Here is a 23,429-nt window from a genome sequence, read left to right as displayed (position 1 = left end):
TGAAAAGAAAGGCAGATAACCAAATAAAAGAAAAAAAAAAAACAACAACTATGTACAAGTAGGGAGTGATGTTTTCCATACAACACAATCACTGATTTGTGAAAACAAAATCAGGCCCATAGGGTGTGACATAGTTGGCTTAGTTTTCCCAGTATGAAGCAAATTTCTTCAATTTGTGATTAACAAATGCTGTTATCTTCTCCATTTTATAAATGTCCATTAGGATTTCCATCCATCCATTTAAAGTTGGGTTCTCCAGTAATACGCAGGACAAAACAATTCTATCCATTACGAAGAGTTCATATGACGGTCTCCTGTAGATGGTGAGTTTAGTTTAAACCAATGTGCAACATTTACCTTTCTAGCAGCCATTACTCAAGACCCCAATAACCATTTTATTTTGGTATTAGTGGATGCTGACTATAGAAGACCAACAGCACTTCTTCTCAATTAATTGTAATTTTGTCTCCAAAAATAACTAACTTAGTTCTACGTATATAGATTTTATACCAAACCTTATTTACAAGTGGGCAGGGCAAAAATAAATGGAAGTGACAAATTTCTCCACAAACCGGAAAAGCCTGAGCACCAAATGCTTATTTTTTTAATGAATTGGGTTTAAATTTGTTTAAAAGATCCCCCCAAAAAAGCCTGAGCATAATTGGCAGCATGTAGTCATGCAAGTAGATGTCTCTGGATTCTAAGTAATAAACAGAAATAATTTGTTACAAGGACAAAGTTTCAAGAAACAACCCAAGTTTGGATTCTATAGTATTAATACAGTTTTATCATCTTCAGGAGTTATTGGACTGTTACAAAAACTTCCATCTTGCCAAAAGCAGTTTCTGAGCTGTAAATCCAACATTTAGATTGTATATTGTCTAAAAATCACATTTTGCAAACATCTAAAAAGAACGATAGCGATTAGAGACAGAACTAAGGATGCATGGCGGTGAACATCTTTACTTCATCTTTATGAAGTAAAACATGAATCCAAAATGAAAAATAAGTCTTAATAACTCTTACAAATAACTAGGCTATTGTTGCTTTAAGCCACTTGTCACTTTACAGTTGTCACTTTAACTTTCTTCTTTGATCCTTCAGGCGCCGTACGTTACATGTCTTAAATTAAGTCTTTTATTTATGTGTTTCTTCAGCCCTTTGTCATTTATAGTTAAAATATATATACATATTTTTTAGTCATGATCCTTGCTGTACATACAGTCTTCTGTATGTGCTGTACATCTGGAAAAGCTGTCAATAAAGCAGACTTTGAACTAGTGTTTCTGCCTAAGTGCTGCATGTGTTAAGTTTGGAAAACTCAAAATAAATAAATAAAAGTTATACTAGTGCTTCAGCTACTCCTGCATGTCTTAACAGTGATGGCAACTTAATCGACTGAAGTTAGCTGGAGTATTCAGTTTCAAAAAGTACTTAAAATGCCCATCCCTACACAGAACCAAAATGTGGTTGTAAGATAGTGCAAAGAAATGAAGATACTGAAAAAAATTCTGTTCAATATATTCAGATTTCCACAGTAACACTTTGCATGAATATATGCAGCCAAACACCATTTGGCTTTCTTGGAGGTTCTGTGCAAATTTCAATCTGGTGAAAAATAAACCCTTGATGTTGATGAACTTTATAATACACATACTAAGACCAGCATCACTAAACATCTATTAACAGTGCATCCATACTAAGTTTTTAACAACATCCATGATGTGACATGACCTGGGAGTGCTGACCTTCATAATAAAACATACGAGCCACTTACAGTCTGATCAGATTGGTGAGACCTTTGAAGATGTCAACGTTGAGACACCCGATGCTGTTGTTGGACAAGTCTCTGTAACAGACACACAAAAATGGTTCTGGTTTATTTCTTCTCCATTTCAGAGCTAATGCAACACGACAGCTACAATAGTATAAGAGGCTATCAATTAATAAGCTGCATTAAGGATGGAAATATTTTACAACAAGGATAAGCTGTGAAAAATTAGGCTCTGTCATGAGAAAAATGAATCATGTGGCTCCTGCTTTGCATGAAATGAGACGTAACTACGGCCAAGTTTAAACAGAGACAGGTTGAGGCAGAGAGCCCGAAAATTCTGCTGACAGGTCTACAACTTTCAAGGTGATTTTAGATAATGTCTGTGTGAGCCTCTGGGGAAACCTGCACATTAAAGGCTAGAATAACATGCCAGGAGGTGATTAATCACCTATGATTAATGTCTAACACGTCAAATGTGTGTTTCTTCTCTGTATGTGACCTGACATGATGTCTCTGGTAAATATCAGATGGAAGAGTCCTGATGTGTTTTCAATAGGAATCAAAGACGATTTCAGGACCTTACATGGAAAAGGCTGATTCTGCCGCCGTGAATTACACCCAATGTGCAAACATTTAGGAATGGTCTGAAATATTCACTGGAGACATCAGGTCCACTCAACAACACTATGTACTTATTCACATCAGCAGAGTTTGAGCTGTGGGAAGGAAGCATCGAGCTGAGGTTCAATTTGGTGAAAATACATGGATTTATGAAAGGCTTAAAGGGGTCATATTTTGCTAAACCCACTTTTTTTAGTCTTTGGTACATTTATTTGTATATTTGGGGACACTAATAGTTCAAAAAGTTTGAATTTGAACCCTCCAGGTGCTGCAAAGCTATCTTTATATTCATTTTGGCAAAAATCTAGTGGATTTCTTCAACCTGTTTTAATTCCTGCTTAATTTGTTATGTTTTATAACTAGTTACGTCACAGTATTTTCACATTTAAGGTCAAGACTTCAGATGAACATTTCTCCGAGTATGCCAAAATTGTTTGTCAACAGCAGTGGTTGTAGTCCATACTGAAAATATGCTCTAACTTTGAGCCGATTACCTAAAATGTTCAGTTGTTGGTTGAATGGGACACAGTAACACAGCCAAACACCTGGAGGGGGTGGGGCGTGAAGTGGCTCATGTAAATTTAAAGGGCCAGCGCTCAAAACTACCTTTCTGGTGTCATCACTCAGAAATACAGTTGAAGATGGATATGTGGAGTTGAGTTAATGAAGAATTCAGACCCAAGCATAGCATTTACAGATTGTGTAGACCACATGAAAATGTTTTAAAATGCATAATTCCATTTAAAAAAAAGCAAAATATCAAAAAACAGCCCCTTGAGGCAATCTATTTACTTCAGTTTTATTTATACAGCACCAAAATTAATACACGATTACTTCAAGGTACCTCACAAATTAAGAAAAACTATACAGAGAGGAAACCCAAGTCCTCCAGGAGCAAGCCCAAGGCAACACTAGGGAAGAAAAAAGCATTTTACAGAAGGAAAAACCTCAGACAGAACCCACTCCAGGCTATCTGCCTCGACCGACCGGGGTTAGTGGACAGAGGAGAGAGAGAAAAGAAGAACGAAGAGAAAGAACAAACCAACACAGACACTGAATGGGGTTTTATCTACAGCTTTTACAGACAAAACAGATGGACATCAGACAGGCTAACAACAGGAATCACTTCAACTGATAAGTCACAGCCACTGTGGTGGAAAAACACAGAATTAGCTTCCAGTTATAATAAAATGATAACAGACAGATGGACAGACATGCTGGCCGAACATATAATGTGGGGGAATAAAAGTAGTGTTAAAATACTGTTTGCAAACCCTCAAAAACAAAATATATGATACAATGCGAAGATTCAGTTTCATTTTCCACCTCAATTTGCACCTAGAGAGGAACTTTAACCTGATGTTTCTTTTTTTTTTTTCCTTTTTTTACCTCTGACATGGAACTGATTCAGTATAAGAATATATTCTGGATGATTTCTTAATAACAAAACACATGAGAAACATTTTTATCTTACTCTTTTAGGTTAGCATCTTCATTTAAACCTGTTTTGGAGTTGTGTAAATAGCTTTTTCTGCAACTTCATTTGCTATTAACGCAGACGATTAGTAAGCTCTGCTGTGGTTCTGTCTCTGGAATAACAAAGCTTTGCACAACATGCTTCTGTAAAACATATTTGAGGTTATGCTTTCTTTCATCCCATTTTTCAGCTATTAATTTTTACTCATGATACCTGAAAACTAAATCTGAAACTAACCAAATACCCAGTAGCACAAGATGAAAATTCAAGCACCTGCACACTTTTAAGACTTAAAAGGAATTTCAGCCATTTTAAGTAACTGGCACAAAACTGATGCACCCCGTGAGCATCAGTGGTTGGCTATAATAAAGGAAATCTGCTCTATGGAAAGACTGACCTATTACCTATGGCTCAAGGAACCTATCTTCATAAAGTGCTGGAGAAAATGGCTGAACTGTAAACAAAACAATGCGTAATTACTACTGTCTGTCATTTAAATATTTTGTGTTCAAACAGTGAACAAATAAAAATAAAGTATATCAAAAAAACTTCAAAGAAATTAAAAAAAAAAAAAAAAAAAAAAAAAAAAGAAAAACTCATGACCCAGTGTTATTTTACATCACGGTGTTTACTTATCAAAAGCTACATTTCCAAAACCAGTACCCCCCTGTTACATGCTGCCCATTTCCAAATAGCCAGAACATCCTGGCAACAGCTGAAATTCATACTCTTGAGAATGATCTAATCTCTGAAAAGTGCCAACTAAAGAAACAAGAGCCAGAGTGAAATGACAGATCATTACCTCAACCCAGCAGCTAAACTGTATCCTGCAGTACTTTAGGAATAAGATACTGACACCAAATGATACCTGGAAAATGTCTGTCAGGCATATGCTAACATCCGAGCGTTTATGTAATTATTGGTGTTGGTCCTTAAGGTACCAGCTGGGGGAATTTACTGTGTGAGGTTATTAGTTCCACTCGGAAGAGAAGAGAAAGCCGCCTTTTGCAGTCTTGCCAATTTGCGCGAGCATTGTGTGTCAGGGGAAGGATAACACAGACGAGGAGAGGGGAGCAGAGAGGGGGGGGCTTCCTTAGCTTAAGGCAAACTTTCATCTCACTTTATCGCCTGGAATCAAATAGTACAGTTACAGTGATTGCATATCAAGGGAATGAAAAGCTAAGGCATACTTTAATTCACTTTCCCACTAGACACTGTGCTAATATAATTTATTAAAAACAATCCAAATAAATCCCCGTATCACCGATTTGTCTTGTATTTCCAGTGACTAAAGTCTCTCCTCTTCATCTGCTTTACCCTAATAAGCTTGTCGGACTAGTATTCATAACCAAAGACCACTCTCAAACACGCCTTTCTGCCACAGGCATGCCGCAAATTAACAGTGCCGAGGACTGTTTGAGGGCAGTGCTTCAGTTGTCGTCAATGATACGAGGAGCAGGAGCAAAAATAGCCTGATGTGATTAGGCTCATGCAGGGAACTGTTCAGCTGTTGGTGGAATGCAGTGTAAAGAGGTGAGAGGAGGGAAGAGGGGGTAAGGGATGGCTTGAAAACACTCCCCCCATGCCCCCACCCCCCCGTCAAAGATGAATATGGAAACACTTCAATGTCAATAGGAAAACCTAATAGGAACATGATCGGAAAAAAATTAAAAGAGCTTATGTTGGTAGCTGTCAACTCTTGATGCGCAGCTTGTGTGTTTACATTCCCAGGGTCCATCACTGGCTCAGCCGCTATGTTTACATGCACTAATGCTCCATTTATACTTGATACGGCTCTCATAAACAGTATATTCCATTTGGATGTTCCAAACTAGACCTGTGCTGGTATTATTCAGGTTTTAGGAGCATTTGTGCAGTGTATTTGGAAAATGTGTCCCAGTTGGGTTTTTTATGGCTGGCTGTGACACTTAATGGTTTCTTTATGGTTTGCTCTGTGCACTATATGCAAACAACCATCATACACTTTTCCAAGCTGGAAAAGAAGTGCAAAAACCTACTTTTCTGATGGAAAGTTGAAATATCTCAAGTTTTAAATACTATGAAAGAGTTGGACATGAATTATATATACGATTTTGATTACGCGTAAGGCAGGGCGATAAAACGATAATGATATATATCACGATATAACCTTTCCTCGATAGAAATATGAGACATGCTTGATACAGTTTCGACAGAATTCATTTGTCCATGTTTCGACAGACGTGAGAACAGCCAATCATTATTAAGTAGCGCCGCACCAAACCAATCATGCTTAGGTTAACTCACACAGCACAGGCGTAAGAGCAGCTACAGCACACACGATATCATATGATTTTTTTTCCCATATTGCCCAGCCCTACTTATGTGTAATGATTACACCCCTAAACTTTTCATGAAGCAATCAAAAAGCAAGGCTGTGTTGTTGTTTTTTTTTTCTTCAAAACTGAACAAATGTTACGACACAAATCAGCAAAACTTAACAAGCAGCTTCAGCCACGTTCCCAAATTTTGACATGATAAACATGTTAGAACACTGTTAATTTGGGTCTCCAGGGCTGCATATAAACAGGACTTTTAGGGGAAAATTCAATTTCATTAGCTATGTAAACAGCTTAGTAGAGAACTTTCTTTTTTTTTTTTTTTAAATGAGGGCAAAACCCAGAATATTTTGTGCATGATAATGAAACTCTTGATGTAGCTTCTGTGTTTATATTCCCCTTTAGAGGCACTGCCTTATTGTCTCCTTGGATCTTCTCTTTTCACTGCTTCCTCCCCATCATGGTCGATGACTGACAACTACGCTTTGAAATTAACGAAGACATGAAGTGAATTAAAGCGTGGCCAAACCAAAACTCTGCTACAAGCTTTTCCACATGTGGCCTCGGATCACTCTGCGGTGACAAGGGAATCCTTTATGACTATATCTATGAGCATTTTGTGTGTGGGCTAAAGGTTTCAGATGCAGGAGACATGTAGGCAGGCTTGAGTGTGGCATGAATATGCAACAAGAGGAGGGGGAAATGTGGCAGGGTTTGAGCCAAGGAGTTGACTGCCTTCCTGTCTCACTCTTATTGCTCCACAGCAGCAGCCAAGCTCAAGTTTGTGTTGGCAGTAACTGGGTACTGTCGGATGATTCCAATTCACGCTGTGTTCCTGCTCTCTCTCACACGCACACACAAGTATATAGCTTATGTTTACAGTCTCTGACCTCCCACAAGCACACCGCATATTTCACTATTCATGCTTAGTTTCATGTATTCCCTGCATTTGGAAATTATCCTCACACATATATTCAGACTCTGCACACAGACAGGTCTGTACTCTATATTCCCCTCATTTTTTGGTAGTGTGTGAAAGTACATAAGACTTCATGCTGTCTGCAGTGGTCTGTGGCACGAAGCCAGAGAAAACAAGGCCGTAGGAATAGTCTGGGGCAAGTCCATACTCCCTTATGGACATCGGATACACTCTAGACCTACATAGCACGCTGCAGCAGATATAGATACACACAACAGCTGCTTTACACACAATATATGCAATCATAGACAGTACTGAAAGTGGTCAAGTAGTCACTGGGGAAAAAAGCTGTAAAAATAAATGTCTCTTGCACATAAGAGTAACAAATATTTTGTGATGAAACACATTGTTTTGAAACAAAATGGATTTAACCACACTTCAAAAATGACAAATCATCAAAAGTTCATCAGAAGACACACAGAACAAAAAACGCTTCATTTCCACTTTCATAAACCATTATGCTTGTAATAATTACAGAGGGCACTCCACGCTAGCGTGGTAAAAAAGTGGAATTTAGATCTGATAGCTGCAATAAAAAAAAGAATACTTCGGTGCAATCCCAAGAGGGGGATTTATGTGTGACTGTAGAGTATACAGACACTTGCAGGAACCACATTAAAGAGCCAGTTAAGCTGCAGAAGCCTTGACGCTACTTACAGTCTTTTGAGTGATGGCAATCCAAGGAAAGCTCCTGGTTCAATACGACTGATCATGTTATTCCGCAGGTCCCTGTCAAAAGCAAAGAAGACAAGTTTAGGTCATGAGCTGTTAATAAAGTACCAAAATAAAATTGAATGCTTTCTGCTTGCTTTGCGTCTTTGCATAAATTTAATAAACCCTTTGCTGAACAGCTGTTAGCCTTTTCCCTTTTATTTTCATCCAGAGCAGCTCAATAATGTAGTTTTTTTTTTTAAATAAACTGAATTAAATATTTGAGCTGCTCTGCAACTTTGACTTAAGTGCATTTTATCCTACAGTACATACACATTTTCATGTTTTAATTTACCATGCTACAGTATACACTAAACCCTAAAGGTTCATTACAGTCTTATCTGCTGTTATTCTCTCTTTTTCTTCCACTATATGCGAGTTATGCTTTAAGTTGTTTCTCCCTTGCTATGTGGAACAACAGCCTCCAAGCTCCAACTCCACCCTGAAATTGGTAACTTTTGACAAAGACGCCATCCTTTACATGTCCCATTTTGTTTTCAAGGCAGTAAGTCAATTTAATACTGTGACTCACTTTCTCATGCACACTCTTCTCAACACTATTTGGCAAATGCACAGTTGCAACATCCTGTGATCAACGCTGTCCAAGAACTTCTACCCATATTTTCAGCCATATTCCAGTGACAGCGGGTGGTAACAGACCTATCTACATCCATGCGCTGTTACAGTGCTCAGGAAGTGTGGAGTTAATAATGTAATATAAGACTCACACATGCTTGCGTGCTTATGTGAGGTTTGTGTTGGGGCCTGTATAGTGCCGGAAGCTAGCTGTTTGTTGATGCTTGTTAAAGTGGTTTCAGTTGCCTATATCCATGATAACATCCTGTACACACTCAGGAGTTTTTCTGGAAGAATTTATCCTTGTTTGAGTTCTTCGCTGCCTCTCCTATTCCTCTAAAATGTCAGAGTTGGAAATGGAAAGTATTGTACCGAAGGCTTAAAGAGCAACACTGTACAGTGGCAACACTTGCAAGTGAGAAAACCACAAATGACCAGCTCCGAGCACAACACAAAATTCAATACAAACTTCACAAGTACACAACTATGCTCAAATCTTACACTTTAAAAGACATCCAAATGGCAGTAAAATACTGTAAGACTTGTATTCCCATCCTTTAAAGTGTTGTCAGGCACAAGCTCTGTTGCCTTCATTTCTTTCTTTCTTTCTTTTTTTTTTTTTTAAATCCAGAAAGAACAGAACACCCTTGAGTGATTGCTACACAGACATTGACAGGGTTGACCCCTAAAGCAGCGTTCTCGCTCCCACACCCCCACACAGAGTCGTCCCTCCCCGGAGGTTCAAAGGCTTGTGGTTGCAGAATTCCTGTGGCGCTCACCTGCACTGGCAGTGCCTAGTCACTCATTACAGCCGAGGTTCAAGAGGCTTTCTACTCGCCACCTGAACCCACACAAAGGGCCTCTGGGTAACTCTGCCCGTTTGATGTCGAGGAGCTGTCAGCTAAAGGTGGGTAGGTGGCTATAGATAAGTCATAGACAAAAAATCTATTGCTTGTTAAGACTTTTGATGTGAGCTAGCAGAACTGGTTTGTGATGACAGAAAAATGAGAAGGCAGGGCAAGGAAAACAATCCATAAAAGATAACCAATGAGTGGTTTACAGTGGTTATTAGGAGCACACACACACACACACACACACAGATAGAGTCTAGGCCAGTGTTTTTCAACCTTGGGGTCGGGACACCACGTGGGGTCACTTGGAATTCAAATGGGGTCGCCTGAAATTTCTAGTAATTGATAACAAAAATAAAAAACTTACTAATAAAAAATATATGGTGAGTTGAGAGACAATCGCAATCCATAAAAGACATGACAAACTGTGGAGCTGAAAATGAAGCACTGTGGTACTGTTTATCTTTCAAATGTTCATTGTGGTCGGTTTCAGATGCTGCAGCTCTTTCACAATTCATAGTTGGAGTTATTGTTTGTTCAGTATTAATTTGCAGCCTTGTAAATCCAAGATGGACTGACTGCACATATCCTCCTCACCAAGGAAAAAAAAAAAACTCTCACTTTGTGCAGTAATCTCAACCTGGCTTTTCTGCCTCTGTCCATAATAATATACATTATATAGCCTAAACGCCGTCTAAAATTAACATTTATTTGCAACATAGTATAGCAAACTATTACATGATCAAAACAAATCATTGTCTCCATTTTGAATGTCTGAGGACGCCAGAAATTTGTGATGTTAAAATGGGGTTACGAGCCAAAAAAGGTTGGGAACCACGGGTCTAGGCCATTTTGTCCAAGAGAACGTTGAGTTACAGTTGTTACAGTTGAAGGAAAGCAGGAGACAAATACAACCAGACAATTCTCCTGAGATGCAAGTGACTGATGAGTCACCAGAAAAGCTCTTCAGCTCCAGTTGGACTCACTGGTCAGATGTGCAAGCCACATAATTAGTTTCAAAAACAAGCCACAGAATACTTTTCCAGTAATTCTCATATTTTGACATATTCCCTCCAAGAAATTCCAGACAAAAACAAATAAACAAAATATCCTTTGCAGAATTTAAAATGACATTTTAACATTTCAACCCCAAAATTACATTAATTAGCTCAGTTTGTGGTGAGCAATTTGACAGTTTAATCTCATGGCTGATTTTTACAGATGCTGTAATCTTTTATTACGGGAGATTGCGTCATATTATGTCATCCGTCTCCTGTTTCTAATCTCCATACGATAACTTCAAAGAGCATCAATAAAACATCCACAAACCAGTAGGGGTGTGTAGACTAATATATGGTTCTGCTGATTGAACATAATTACTTCACGGGTCTCTTTCTCTCTAACGTGACATACATATAAATAACAACTTGAGTGTCAGTGTGGCCAGCAGCAGTACAGCGCATGAACAACTGCTAAAAAAAAAAAACCCTAATACACTGAGTATGTGGTTTGAGAAATCGACAATCTAAAAAATGACAAATATTTTTTCAGTATCGTCATTGGTGCCTTGATTCTGGAATGACCTTGCCTGAAGAGATACAACGAGCAGATTCAGTAACCTCTTAAACATCACTTCTTTTCCTATATATTTTGTTTTTATTTTGAAATCATAAAATCACCCTCTCCTTGGGTAAATCACAACCTTTATTTCCTAAATCCTGCCTCACAGGCTGCCCTTGCAATTCAGATATCAGCCACACTGGAAAGCCTGCAAAATCTGTAGAGACTAACCGCTACTGCTAATGGCAAAAAAGAACAATCCACTCCTCCCCCTGTTGGACTACTTGTGGATGAACTGTAGAGTTTCAAAAGAGAACCAGTTCACGTTTTATCATCCATAACTGCATTTCAGAAACCTACGACCGCTGGCCATACATGACCTGGCACCTTTTAAATTTATCTGCAGAAACAAAAATGCCAGACTCTGTGGATGTACTTGTATTGAAAAAGTTGGCCTGAAAGCTCCAAGTATGTTCCAGGGCTCTTCTTGAACTAGTCCCAAACCAAAAAGTCAAGTTCTGCAGCTGCTGCCATTTTTAGGAATACAGTTTTCCAGTTTTCCTTATGTTATATTGAAGAAACACCTGATGTGAACTCGTGCCGGCCATTTTTGTCACAGATTTAAGGATGGAAGTATCTGCTGGCAGAGGATTATACATGCTGGGTCACTGGCATTTCATTGACATTCCTATTGAGGAGAATCAAACTAATGGTGTTAAAGTTGCCTCAGGGTACAAAGAATGATGGATAAAACATTCTACTGCTCAAATGCAATTTTTTTCCTGTACAAATTAAGTTCACCAGAGACTCTATGAATGACTGCCCCATCTAAAATATGACTTCTGTGTATTGACTACCTCAGCAGACAATATTCCTCACAAAACAGTCACTGCAGTCGTTATCTGTCCTCTGTTTTCCACAATAAGCATTCCTCCACAGCAGTGGATTTAGTGAGGAATTAGCATGTGACAGTTGCCTAGCTTGGCTCCCATTTCTATGAGGAGAGGAGTGATAATGGGGATTCTGTGTGGCTTATTTCCAAGCAGGGACACCTTTGGCCTCTGACAAAACACAGCGGTCTCCACAGTTACTTTGCAATTTCACGCAGAGTGCTGGATAGGCGTAATCGATTCTCTAGCCCTCTCTGGCACTCACAGCCAGCTGCTGTCTCAGTCTTCATGACTGCATATAAAGAGTCCAAATGAGGGCGGTCTTCTTTGTGGACCAAAAAAAAAGAAAGCTGTGAAAGCAAGAGGAGGAGGAGGAGGCGGGTGCGAGCTCCTCAAATACACTTGTGTTGAATTTTTATCCACTTCGGGAGTTTGAGGAGAAAAGAAGGGGACAGAGATTGAAGGTGGGGGGGTGGGGTGCAGAAACATTTCGGGGAGGGAGAGGCTTCAACATGCAGACAAACTAACACTCTGTGAGAAACGTACTGCTGACACCTCTGGCCTTGGCTTGGCCTCATTACAATGACAAAGCAGGCAAGCCATCTAGCAACCTCGCTTCACTGGTTGAGGGAGTGGGGTGGGGTCTGTGGGGCACAATGGGAGCTGCTTTTGGAGGTAAACTTGCTTGTGGATTGATGCTATGACAAGGCAGGGCAGAGTTTACGACCAGATCGACTGGCCGTTTACAGACAAAGCATATAACTGCCTTCAAGGCTTTCTTGGTGGAGAGGGATCAAAGCTTACTTTTTTCATTCACATTCAGTCCACAGCTTCCTGCCTCCTGTAGGTTTGAGTTGTAATACTAACATCTGACCCAATTCGACAGTCTACAAGGAGTTTTCCTGCGGATGCAGGGGCAGATGAATGTGTTATTAATACAGGAGTAAACCCAAGGAAAGCGCAATTTTACACAACTCACCACCTCAAATTATGACCACACATCAAGAAAACTCCAGAATACAAAATACACAGTCAAAATTTGAAGTAGATGCTTTAATAGCAAAAACAGTCAATATCTGGGTTTACCACCTGAATTTGCTTGGGGGGAAACTTTAACTTATAGATTTTTTTTCCTAACAGGAGAAAAAAACAAAAAGCAGGGTGTTAAAAGGTTGTGGTGGTATGCATTTCATTGAGGACTGATACCAGGAGGCTAAATAGGGCAAACAGGTTCTCATCTACCTTCTAGATTTCCAGTCTTTTTAACCAGCCCAGAGAGAATGACAGGGAAAACATGCCCTTAGAATTCCATATCAATGCAGTCATGTGTTATCGTAGCCTTGAGTAAAAGCACAGCCATTAATGGTCTGGTTATTTTATCTGCATGAATCCATTCCGGAGCGATAAATCATCCGTGGCCCCATATGTACGGGCCCTGAGCCATTTTCTTGAGAACTCTGGAGTAAGGAAACATGGATGGCGACATTCCAGTCTCTGAAGTAAGAGTCACACTGACAGAAAACATATACTGCTATAACAAAAAAAATACCCATCTGCTTGTTTCCCTTTACTGCCTTGTAAGGCTCTAAGAAACAAAGCACAAAGGCTTACAAGATTCAGTTATAAAATAGCATTTCTGCAGAAGAAGCAATAACGTTACCTATTACTCCTTGTAAAGTGAATGACCGCCATTTTCAGAATACTGAGCTGGATGTGGGGAGTATGTCACCAGGCAGACAAACAAAACCACCCTTGGGGCTATACCTATAATTAGCCTTTTCTGGTACCGTCTCCGGTCATCTATCATACACTGATATTCTTAACTAAGGCTAAGTGCTGCATGGAGGCCTACTCATTTTCTATGACCTGGATGTTCTTCTGGCATCAGGCCAAAGTGTGCTTTACAGAACTCCTGTTTCTCCACTTCACTTGTGGAGTGATGGATAGCTCCGGCTAATGCACTGAGAGATTATAACTGGAGATGCAGCAAAGGTTTTTGACAACAACACTGGACCTCCAGCAAAGGTCAGAAGTTTACATACACCTTGCTAAAAGCATTCTAACTCCACTGGTGTGTATTGGTATATTGAACACTTGGGAAAGACTTCACACAAGGCTCCCATTTCATCCATGCATAAACTTTAGACCATAAATTTTGTATGCAGGAGTTTCTGTTGATTTTTTCAAAACCTTTACTTCCCTGGTCTTAATCCACTTCGGACAATAACACTAAGCATCGTCCGACTCAAAATGGCACCACCACGGACCATTTGCATCCAAGCTTTACCCTCCTGCCTCACTTGGATATTCAAAATATCCATTAAATTTCACTATGCCATCAGATTTATTAAGCCCCTTAGTGGTACTCCACTGCTGAGCGGCATGGTAGTCTTTCGGTTACAAGCTTCACCAGTCTTCCTCAGTACATAAAATTGATCGTTGTGGCCTGATATGTGTATTTTTGGACATTCCTCCAACCTGTAAGAATCTTTGTTGCTGAGCTTATTATCATTTACAAACTTAACTCTTATTTTTTCTGCTCTGGTATTTTGGAATAGCGGACTCCTACTTGAACAACCCTTCAAGTTCTGACCCTAAAGCCCTACCTCGACTGTGAATGGGCATATTTTTGATCCTATTATGCTGGCCGTTGTCCTGGGATGCTTTTGTTGCACTGTTGCACTATGATATGTTCATCACTGAAAGCCAGCACGTCTTCTTCAATGAGTCACTGGCTATATGGACCAGGAGCATTCATATTCATGTACTATTTTAGTTATGATTGGGCTCTCAAAACAGAACCAAACTTGTGCAAATCTATTGCGACAACTAACTAATCTGAATTTTCAGTAGTGGCAAAAAGCATTCTGAGGTCTTCTAGGCTGTTTAAAGATACAGTGAGCTTGTATGTAAATAAAACTTCAATTAAAGACTGTTATTCTGAAATTTTACATCCTAACAAGAGATGAAGTAATGGAGGGAATATGTTAAAAAGCAATATTTATCATGCCTTATGCACTGTAAAAAGGCATAATAACCTATATGTAGGTGTAAAACCTTCATCCATCTCCATAATTCACAAAGTAATAATTAAGGAGGGACTGAGATAAATGGTGAAATGACCAATCAAAAGGACTTACAATTTCTCCAGAGTGGACAATCCAAAGAAGGAGCCATTTCTGAGTTCCTGAATCTTGTTGTTGTTTAGAATTCTGTGGAAAGAAAAATACATATAAATTGATGAAAACTGAAAAAAACAACAGAGCAAGACAACTTTAGAAAAGAATGCATGACTGTGAAACAGAGAGCAAAATCAATAGAAACTAGGCCAAATGTTTTTGTTTTTTTTTTTGAAGTGGGGCACTGCAACTTGTTAACAGACAATTAAATTACGTCTTCCTCTTTGTGCTTAGGCTACTCTTTAGTTACCAGCAGACACACAAAATTCCTTGCCACCAGGAAGAGATCAGAAGAAAAACAAGTTGGACTTCAGCCCAGTGCTTTCTCTCCGTCACACTGGCCATTCTCAGAACAGGTAACATTGCTTTCTTTTATTGTGTAGCCCCTTTGATTTAACAATTTTCTGTTTCATGATCTCATTTCTTGCAGCAACCAAACATTTGTGATACACTCCCAATAATGCTCCAATAAAAATTTGGCACTTTTGCACTTTATCCCCAGAAAACAGGCGGAGAAAACCTTCAAGTCCAAGTGTGAATTCTTGATTACTTCCTCCTTGTGCAATAAACCGAGTTTTATTATCCAGTTTATTCGCCAAAGTGATCGACTACAAAGCTGCAGAGCACAACTCCACACTCTGTGCCCATGTCCTGTAGAGTTTCCCTCTTTCTCTCAGGCTACTCCCAAAGGATCTGGGAAATCAACACCACTGTTAAGTCCCAGAGGAAAACCCAAGCAGGGACTTGTGGTTAGCATATGTTCTTGGCCAGCAGGGAGGGGATGTGGTGGGTGACATACATGCTAGTGGCACCCACAACCCAGGGCCACATTGGAGTCATTATGGGGTGTTGAGGAGTTCTTTTATTACAGGGTTGGACAGTGGAGACTCATCGGAGAATTGCTGCTTGGCTCCCTGCCGCTCAGAGAGAGAGAGCACACAAACAGTTCCTGTGTTTCTCAGCCGACGCTTTGCAGGTTTCGGAAAGTTGAAATGCCATATGTTAGAGCTTGGTAACGTACAAGACTGCAAATTCTATCACTGCTGGTCTACACACAATCTGATGACAGTGGCAGAGATGGTGGGCCTCCCAAGAATATGGCCACAAAGATCTTATTTATACGAGGAACATTTGGCATGCTGTAGGAATGCATTCACAGCATGTCATCCCTCCTCTTGGTCCGTCCATCCTTCTTGTATTAAAAGACAATTTACAGAGGCACAAATAAGAGGCTAGGCAACTCTTCCATGAACAGCCGAAGCAACACATCAAAATTTCAAAATATGTGAAACAGTGACAGTGATATATAACAGAGATGACTTTTGATAAACGCAGGAATAATTCAAACCAGGCCTGGATTACAGGGTTTCCGACTCAATTTGGAAATCATGTTGAATCATACACAGATTTTCTTACTAATATTTAGAATTACAACACATTACTCACTACATGACACATTTGGGTTGTTGTGCCCAAGTGAACAACACACCATCTCACATGATTTTATAGGTACTGTAGAAGAAAGAAAAAAACAAAACAAAAGTAAATCTAGGAGATGTGGTGCAACAATTGATAATGGTGATTAAAAAAAAGAACAAAAGAAGGTTTAATGAGTCTGGATGATGAAATGGTGATGGAGACCCAGTGTATCCTGTCACACACAAACTATAATAAATCAATGGAAATAGACTAGCCACAGTAATACTGGGCCGGTAGTCTGAAAAATGTTTCATAAGTAAACTGCAGAACTTTGAGTAAAATGTTTGTTCCCACTGAACACATTCAGATGCCAGTGTCCATGAGTGAATGAATGACCTACTATGAATCTGGACCTTGAGTGTGCTGTGTCATACAGGGGTTGGACAAAATAATGGAAACACCTTCACCTCAAGATGATAATGCCCCAATCCATACAGCTAGAATTGTTAAAGAATGGCATGAGGAACATTCTAATGAAGTTGAGCATCTCGTATGGCCGGCACAGTCCCCAGACCTCAACATTATTGAGCATTTATGGTCAGTTTTAGAGATTCAAGTAAGACGTCGATTTCCACCGCCATCGTCTCTAAAAAAGTTGGAGGGTATTCTAACTGAAGAATGGCTTAAAATTCCTTTGGAAACAATTCACAAGTTGTATGAATCAATACCTCGGAGAATTGAGGCTGTAATTGCCGCAAAAGGCGGACCTACACCATATTAAATTATATTTTGTTGATTTTTTAAGGTGTTTCCATTATTTTGTCCAACCCCTGTAGGTGACATTCGTACAACTATTATGCTCCTTTAGCCATGTTATTTATTTATTGTGTTTACGATTCACTTTATCATGTTATGTGTTATTTAAATACACTATCAGTTAAAGTTTTGCAAGCATGACACTGTGAGTGCACAGTGGCACTGGGATAAGTACAACCCTGCTCTCTTAGTTTGGCATGTCTCTTTGTTTTCATGTCTGAAAACAACAAACTTTTACATCATCATGAAACTTTATATTCACTGTCTTCCACTGGCCAAGTACTGAAGCTCTGAAAATGCATCTTGACCAGCCATATGCCCTGTTCACACCAATATATCTAATTTACAAAACATATCTTTATGTTTGGGTGTCTCATTTACATGTAAAAGGCATTTATGATCACATTAATGTTGATTTTCAAAAACTCCAGTTTGTGGAAACAGAAAGGTTCGAAAACTATATTACCAAAATTGCATTGTATAATGAAACTGTACCTGAAACATCAACTCCATGTGCATAAATAAGTGCATGACCTGTAGTAGATCGAGGTCAGAACTGATACCTTTTGGAGACAGACTGCACCTGTGTTAAAGCAAGATCAACATAATGTAGAGAATACACTTCAACAACCCCAAGGTAACTTCAGTTTACAACTGAACTTGTTACTGCTCACTTTCATGACAGATTAAAGCCTATTCCAATATTATCCAATGTTCACAGTTTTAATTTCACCATTTTCTCCCTGACCATTAGTACCTGTTTGAAGTCATTTTTGTATTGTTATGTGGACAGAAGTATCTTGTAAGGCAAAAGTTCGAGTGGACAGAATTTTTTTTTAAAGCAAAGGGGGAGAAAAATCAATTTTGCAAAATATCTGCATCCAGGCCTTAATATTAGTAAATGTTGGCCTCAAGACCGAGACTGTTATTTGGTAACTCTCTCTCTCATTTGCTATTATGGTCATTTTTTGGAAATTACTGGCATAAGACATCCAGGTTTTAACTGCACAGGTTATGCCAATCCAAATATCTTTGACAAAACATATTTGACAATTTCCAGGGTGGCCTTGGTTAGTCTGCGTGTAGCTCATGAGGATCTACAAACCTCTTATATAACTAGATAATCAAGACTAAACATCAGAATCTACCAAGGTGAGAAGAGTGAGAGAGGTTAATCTGAGGTAAATCGTCCAAAATCTCCTGTACTCTGAGCTCAGCTTTAGACGAGTCATTTAAAGAAGGATTCATTATAATGGATGACACTACAGCAAATATGTCTGGGCTTTTGGGGTAAAAAGTGATTTGAGATGACAGCCTTTTTTATCTCCACTGTAAATTGTATTATGTACCGTGCAGCAGCATAAATACACATTTCTAGGCCTGTGAGTATGGATCATAAAACTAAATCTGTGACTGGGAGTTCTCTCGGGAGTCATGAGGGCTTTTTCTTGCCCTTTACACATTCCTCCCTCCATTGCATGCCAACTTTCTTCAAGACAGTAGTGTGACCATGGTCAGCAACAGTAACTGCTTTGGTTGGTAGAGTTTTTTTAGTCCCACAATGGTGAGAAAGAGATACAGCTACAGATTATGCAACCTGTGTTTTTCTTCAATAAAGATACTGTTAAAAGAAAATACACAAATCCTTATGAATATTATGGCATATTGAATTGAACAAATTCAGTAAATAAGGCTTAAAGTCTGTGAGGAGATCATTACCTCGTATCTGCCACAATCTCCACCACCCTTGGGAGATTTGTAGCTGGAGCGTCTGCTTCCTTACTGTCTGCCTTTGGACAATGGTCTGAGGTCTCCAGACTAAATAGTAGTCTACGGAATTTCTTTGGGCTACTCCTGAAATGCTGGAGGAGGGAGTCCCCCTTATCTTGATGCATAGATAAGACCTGTTTGAGCTCAGGCCAGGAATAAGCTGCAGGGGAATCATACCCCATATCTCACATCCTGTCTCCTGATACAGATGGGCCAGATCAAGTGAAAATGAACATCAGTGTCAGAAATTCAAGTTTCACCTATCATTTCTCAAACAGGCTCATTTTTTAAGCATAATAACTCTATTTTATGGAACTGTTCACAAAATTTAAGGATCACTTGTAGAGAAAAAGATAACCAATATGAAATGAAACCTAAAATGGACTAAAATATGTAAATCCAAATGTCAGATATGCTCTGCTATTCGCTTTATACATCACTTCAGTTGTAATTTGTATGTTAAATAAATGTTTATTAGCATATTTATAGTGTTGTAGTTCCAGCAAAGTCTTTTATTATGACTACTGAACAAAGTGACAAACTGCCGTCCCCGTGTCACAACATATTTGTGTTCATAAAAACTTATCATTTAAACATTTTTATCCAATATTGATCACAACAGTAGTTTAACATCATAGCTAAAGCCCTATGTTTCATTTAGGATCAATTTCTTATGAGAATAGCATGTTTTGTACATTTGCGTAAAGTTTTGAGTCCCTGTATCATGCAGCAGTATTTTTACCCCAAAATTTTATTTCTGTAAATTGTAATACGTGTCATGTGAAAGTACTTACTGACACCTATTCATACATGTATAAAACATGGAGATAAGTTATTTAGTTTTCAACACACAGCTTATTGAACATGAAATGTGTCTCCCTGTCACTGCTTGATCTGGCCCAGATGCTAGACATCTCACTCGCTGGGTTTCCATTACCATCAGAAATGTGCAAAATGTAGGCTAAATTGCGCAATAGAAAACTGCTAATGGGAACACAGAAATGTTGCAAAACTGTCAAAGATCACAAAAACATTTTTACGCTCTCATAAGATGATTTTTGAGATGCTTTGATACCAAAGTGTAGCACCAAAGTGTAATGGAAACACATTTTGTGCATTTTCACACATCTGTGCTCGGTGGTTTTGCTCATGTCAAACGTCTCACCTATGACCCTGTACTCAGAACAGGTGGTTCTAGTTTGTTTCGGGCAATAGCCACTCGCTTTTGTGTAGGGGCTCCTTCCCGAGGGCATGACAAGTCTGGTGCCACGAGAGGTTCAATAACATCACACAGTTCATTAAATGTTGCCCGGGTCATTCAAAAATTCTGGATCCACAACTCGTTGGTGGATTCCTGATGTACATTTCCCTCCCAGAAATCCATTATGAGTGGCCGCTGCCATAAATGAGGACTTTGCCTTGGGACAATTATATGTTCCCTTCTTCTTTTAAGACCGTCACTGCAATAGTAGTAGATGAACCATGACTACAGTGCCAACACTGTGGAGGTTTTGCATGAAACTCAGTGTACGTCTTCCTTAAACGAGCGTCTTACGAAAACTATACAGTATTTTACGAGAATTACGACATCCCGCCAGACAAGACTTTACTAGAATCACACATCAGAAGCCAAAAATTCTTCAACTAGCAAATATACTTTGTCGAAATTGTAGAAATATCACTTTTATTTTGCGGAAAACTGTAATGGAAACCCAGCTACAGACATTTACGGAAAAGCTGTCTCTAAAACAAGAATTTCTACTCTGAGTCATGGCTAATATAAAATGCAATGGCCTAGATTTTCTGTAGTGTGAAAAAGTAAGGGAATCTGATACTAACGAAGGCTCCAGTTCTTTTTCACTTGGGAAAATACACCTCTAAACGCAGACATCTCCAACTGTAGACACAACTTTAAAAGAAATGAACTAAAAATGACCAGCCAACACAAAATCCCCGAACAGGCACGTAGTGTTTCAAGGACAAAGCCAACTGTTCCTCACTCAACACTTTCTTTACACTCAGGGGGCTTTTAGACAAAGAACGCCCGAGAGCAAAGAGCTCCAATTCTTCAAGAGGCTTTAAGAAAAGATTCAGGCTGCACTTGAGCTCATAAAACCCCTTCTAGAGTAACTTCCTCTTAATATAGGGGATGGAAAAGTGGACCTCAGCTCAGGTGGAAAAGGGAACTGATCCAATGGCTGATATGTTGGAACTTGCCAAAGTATTTCTTGGTGGTGTCCAAGACATTCTTGTTCCAAAACCTAAGTTTGAAAATATACCTTTATTATCCACTTTTATTTGGACACTGAAGGCCTGAAAATGCTATAGATGGATTTATATTTCAGATTTCACTGGCGAAATATCTTTAGTGCCCAAGTGGAAAGAGCAGAAAGGTCTCACTCTGCCAAATCATAGGTCTTAAGATATTCTTTTTCATTATCAAACAGGCTAATCCATCAGAAAGAGGTATTCTCCTTAAGGTTCTCTGGTTAAATGGAAAAATGATCAACCATGCAACAGCAGGATAAAAGCAGATGAAAAGTAAATTATCACACACAAAAAGACATCACACAGGCTTCCCTTATGCCTATGCTTGAAACTCAAATGCTTGTCTGGGATTAAGTGGGACTTGGGGAAACCTGGCAAAGTACAAACCCAACAGGTCTCTGAAATGAAAGGCTGCGAACTGACTAAATGCGCAGCTGTCTGTGCCTCGCCTTTGAGATTTTACCTTCTGCTGAAAACTCTGCCAGAGTACTTTGAAAAACACAGGAGCATTCCTTTAGACCAATGGCTTGTCTGCAGAGGAACAAAAACAAATCCTCTTAGGATATGCATGACAGCAGGCACCTGTGTTCTAGTTACACAAGCACTTCAAAAGGCTACCAGCGTGACATAGTATTTTTTTAATGTCAGGGGGAATAAATAAACGGGGCAATTGGCATGAGGCCTAATCACACATTCCAGACTGACGGGTTTACAGACATTCTAAGACCTTTTTTTTTTTTAAAGATTTGTTGAAAAGGTCTGACTTAGAAGGTGAAGCGTCTATGCAGCCGGATGAAAAAGTGAACTGAACTCCCAGTTTGCGCTGCTGTGAAACAACAGTTTACTGCACTCCAATGTGTCATCAAAGTGAGCGTGCTTTTCCTGCAGCGAGGGAGGAAATCCCTGCTCTCTTCCTGACATTAATCCTGCGCTGTTCTGTCGAGGCCAAAACCAGGTGTGCCTATGCGCACTGTCCAAACCAGGTGCTCCTGTGAATGCAACCTGATTACACTAAACATGCCTTGTAAAGAAATATGAGCTGGGTGAGTACAGGCAGCCTAAATGCAGTCAATTCTAGTCTGCATGGGCATTTTAACTGAAACTCAAACAGGTAAACTGAAAATAGCACTCATGTACACACCCATTCATACTATGCGTGCAGCCCAAATTATCCTACAGGGTGAGACTTAAAATTAAATCCTTGTGTTTAGCCAAGTCCTACACTGACATGGCTGGACAGGGCAGCTGTAAACACATTCGTGTCATTTCCTCTCAGATTACTAAGGCATGCAGTATCATTTGGAGAGCACAAATGTGGGGAATGCATCACTCATTTTTTTTTCCACTGAGAGGCACATCACAGCAGAAGTGTACTTCACAGCTACAGCAACCATTTCAGTGAAATTACAGCTACTTAACCCTCAAAGACCTAAACAGCCTCCAGCGACCAAAAGCATCTGATCTAAAATGTGAAATAACTTTTGATCCACTAATCCTATCAATACAGTAAAATAATTCAGATAAAATGCTGTTTCTCATATGTTCAATGGTGTTAGATGTACCTTTTTTGGATGTTCAGAGGCTCTATAATGAACTTGGAAAAGCACTGTTCCACAACATTTATTCACCAATGAAACCCATGTACAGACAGTGGATGAAGAGGCTTGTTTTTATCTTCAGTTGATGATAAATTTTGTTCCAAACGTCACTTGATATTTGAATTTAGGCTGAGCTTCTACATACATCTATAGGATTAGTAAATTAAATCTAGGAAAATGCGGAGGATGATATTATAATACATGAGGATGAATCACTTGGGAAGTTGGGAAAGGTAAAATGTAGAGAAAAACCTCAAATGTAAGTCACCACAAAAATAGTTGTAGGTCTTTAGGGGTCAACTTTGTAATTGTAAAGTGCACATTTGTGGTTTTGTTACTCATATGTGACATCATAATAAGAGCAGTACAATTATTCTGGTGGTTCAATAATGTCTGCAAAGCCTTAAGAGTAGTTCTCAGAGTGTGCTTGTGGTTCAACTTTTTTTTCTTTTTTTAAAGTCTCCAAAAAGCCTGGATTACTTTTTTTATTCATTAGAATCCAGACCCCTCAAGTGGAAAACAGGAAGTCTAAGCACAAGAAAGGGCTTTAAGTATGATGAATGGAATGGATCTCTGGCAAGGCCTGTAATTAACATACACAACAAGGTGCAAGAACACGCAA

At 39.2% G+C, this 23,429-nt stretch overlaps 1 protein-coding gene across 1 annotated transcript in view; it reads right to left on the bottom strand.

Annotated features, from left to right (window-relative positions):
• The window catches only part of adgra3 (adhesion G protein-coupled receptor A3), a 44,434-nt gene that overhangs the window by 16,997 nt on the left and 4,008 nt on the right, over positions 1 to 23,429 (bottom strand). The window contains exons 2-4 of the mRNA XM_030162795.1: positions 14,898 to 14,969; positions 7,827 to 7,898; positions 1,778 to 1,849 (exon numbers count right to left, since the gene is read on the bottom strand). Of these exons, the coding sequence (XP_030018655.1) occupies positions 1,778 to 1,849; positions 7,827 to 7,898; positions 14,898 to 14,969 (216 nt within the window). The remainder of the gene's footprint in view (positions 1 to 1,777; positions 1,850 to 7,826; positions 7,899 to 14,897; positions 14,970 to 23,429) is intronic.

The sequence above is a fragment of the Sphaeramia orbicularis genome, chromosome 18 (assembly GCF_902148855.1).
Source record: "Sphaeramia orbicularis chromosome 18, fSphaOr1.1, whole genome shotgun sequence".
Taxonomy (NCBI): domain Eukaryota; kingdom Metazoa; phylum Chordata; class Actinopteri; order Kurtiformes; family Apogonidae; genus Sphaeramia; species Sphaeramia orbicularis.
The sequence above is the reverse complement of the archived record's forward strand: the minus strand, read 5'-3'. Positions and strand labels throughout refer to the sequence as shown.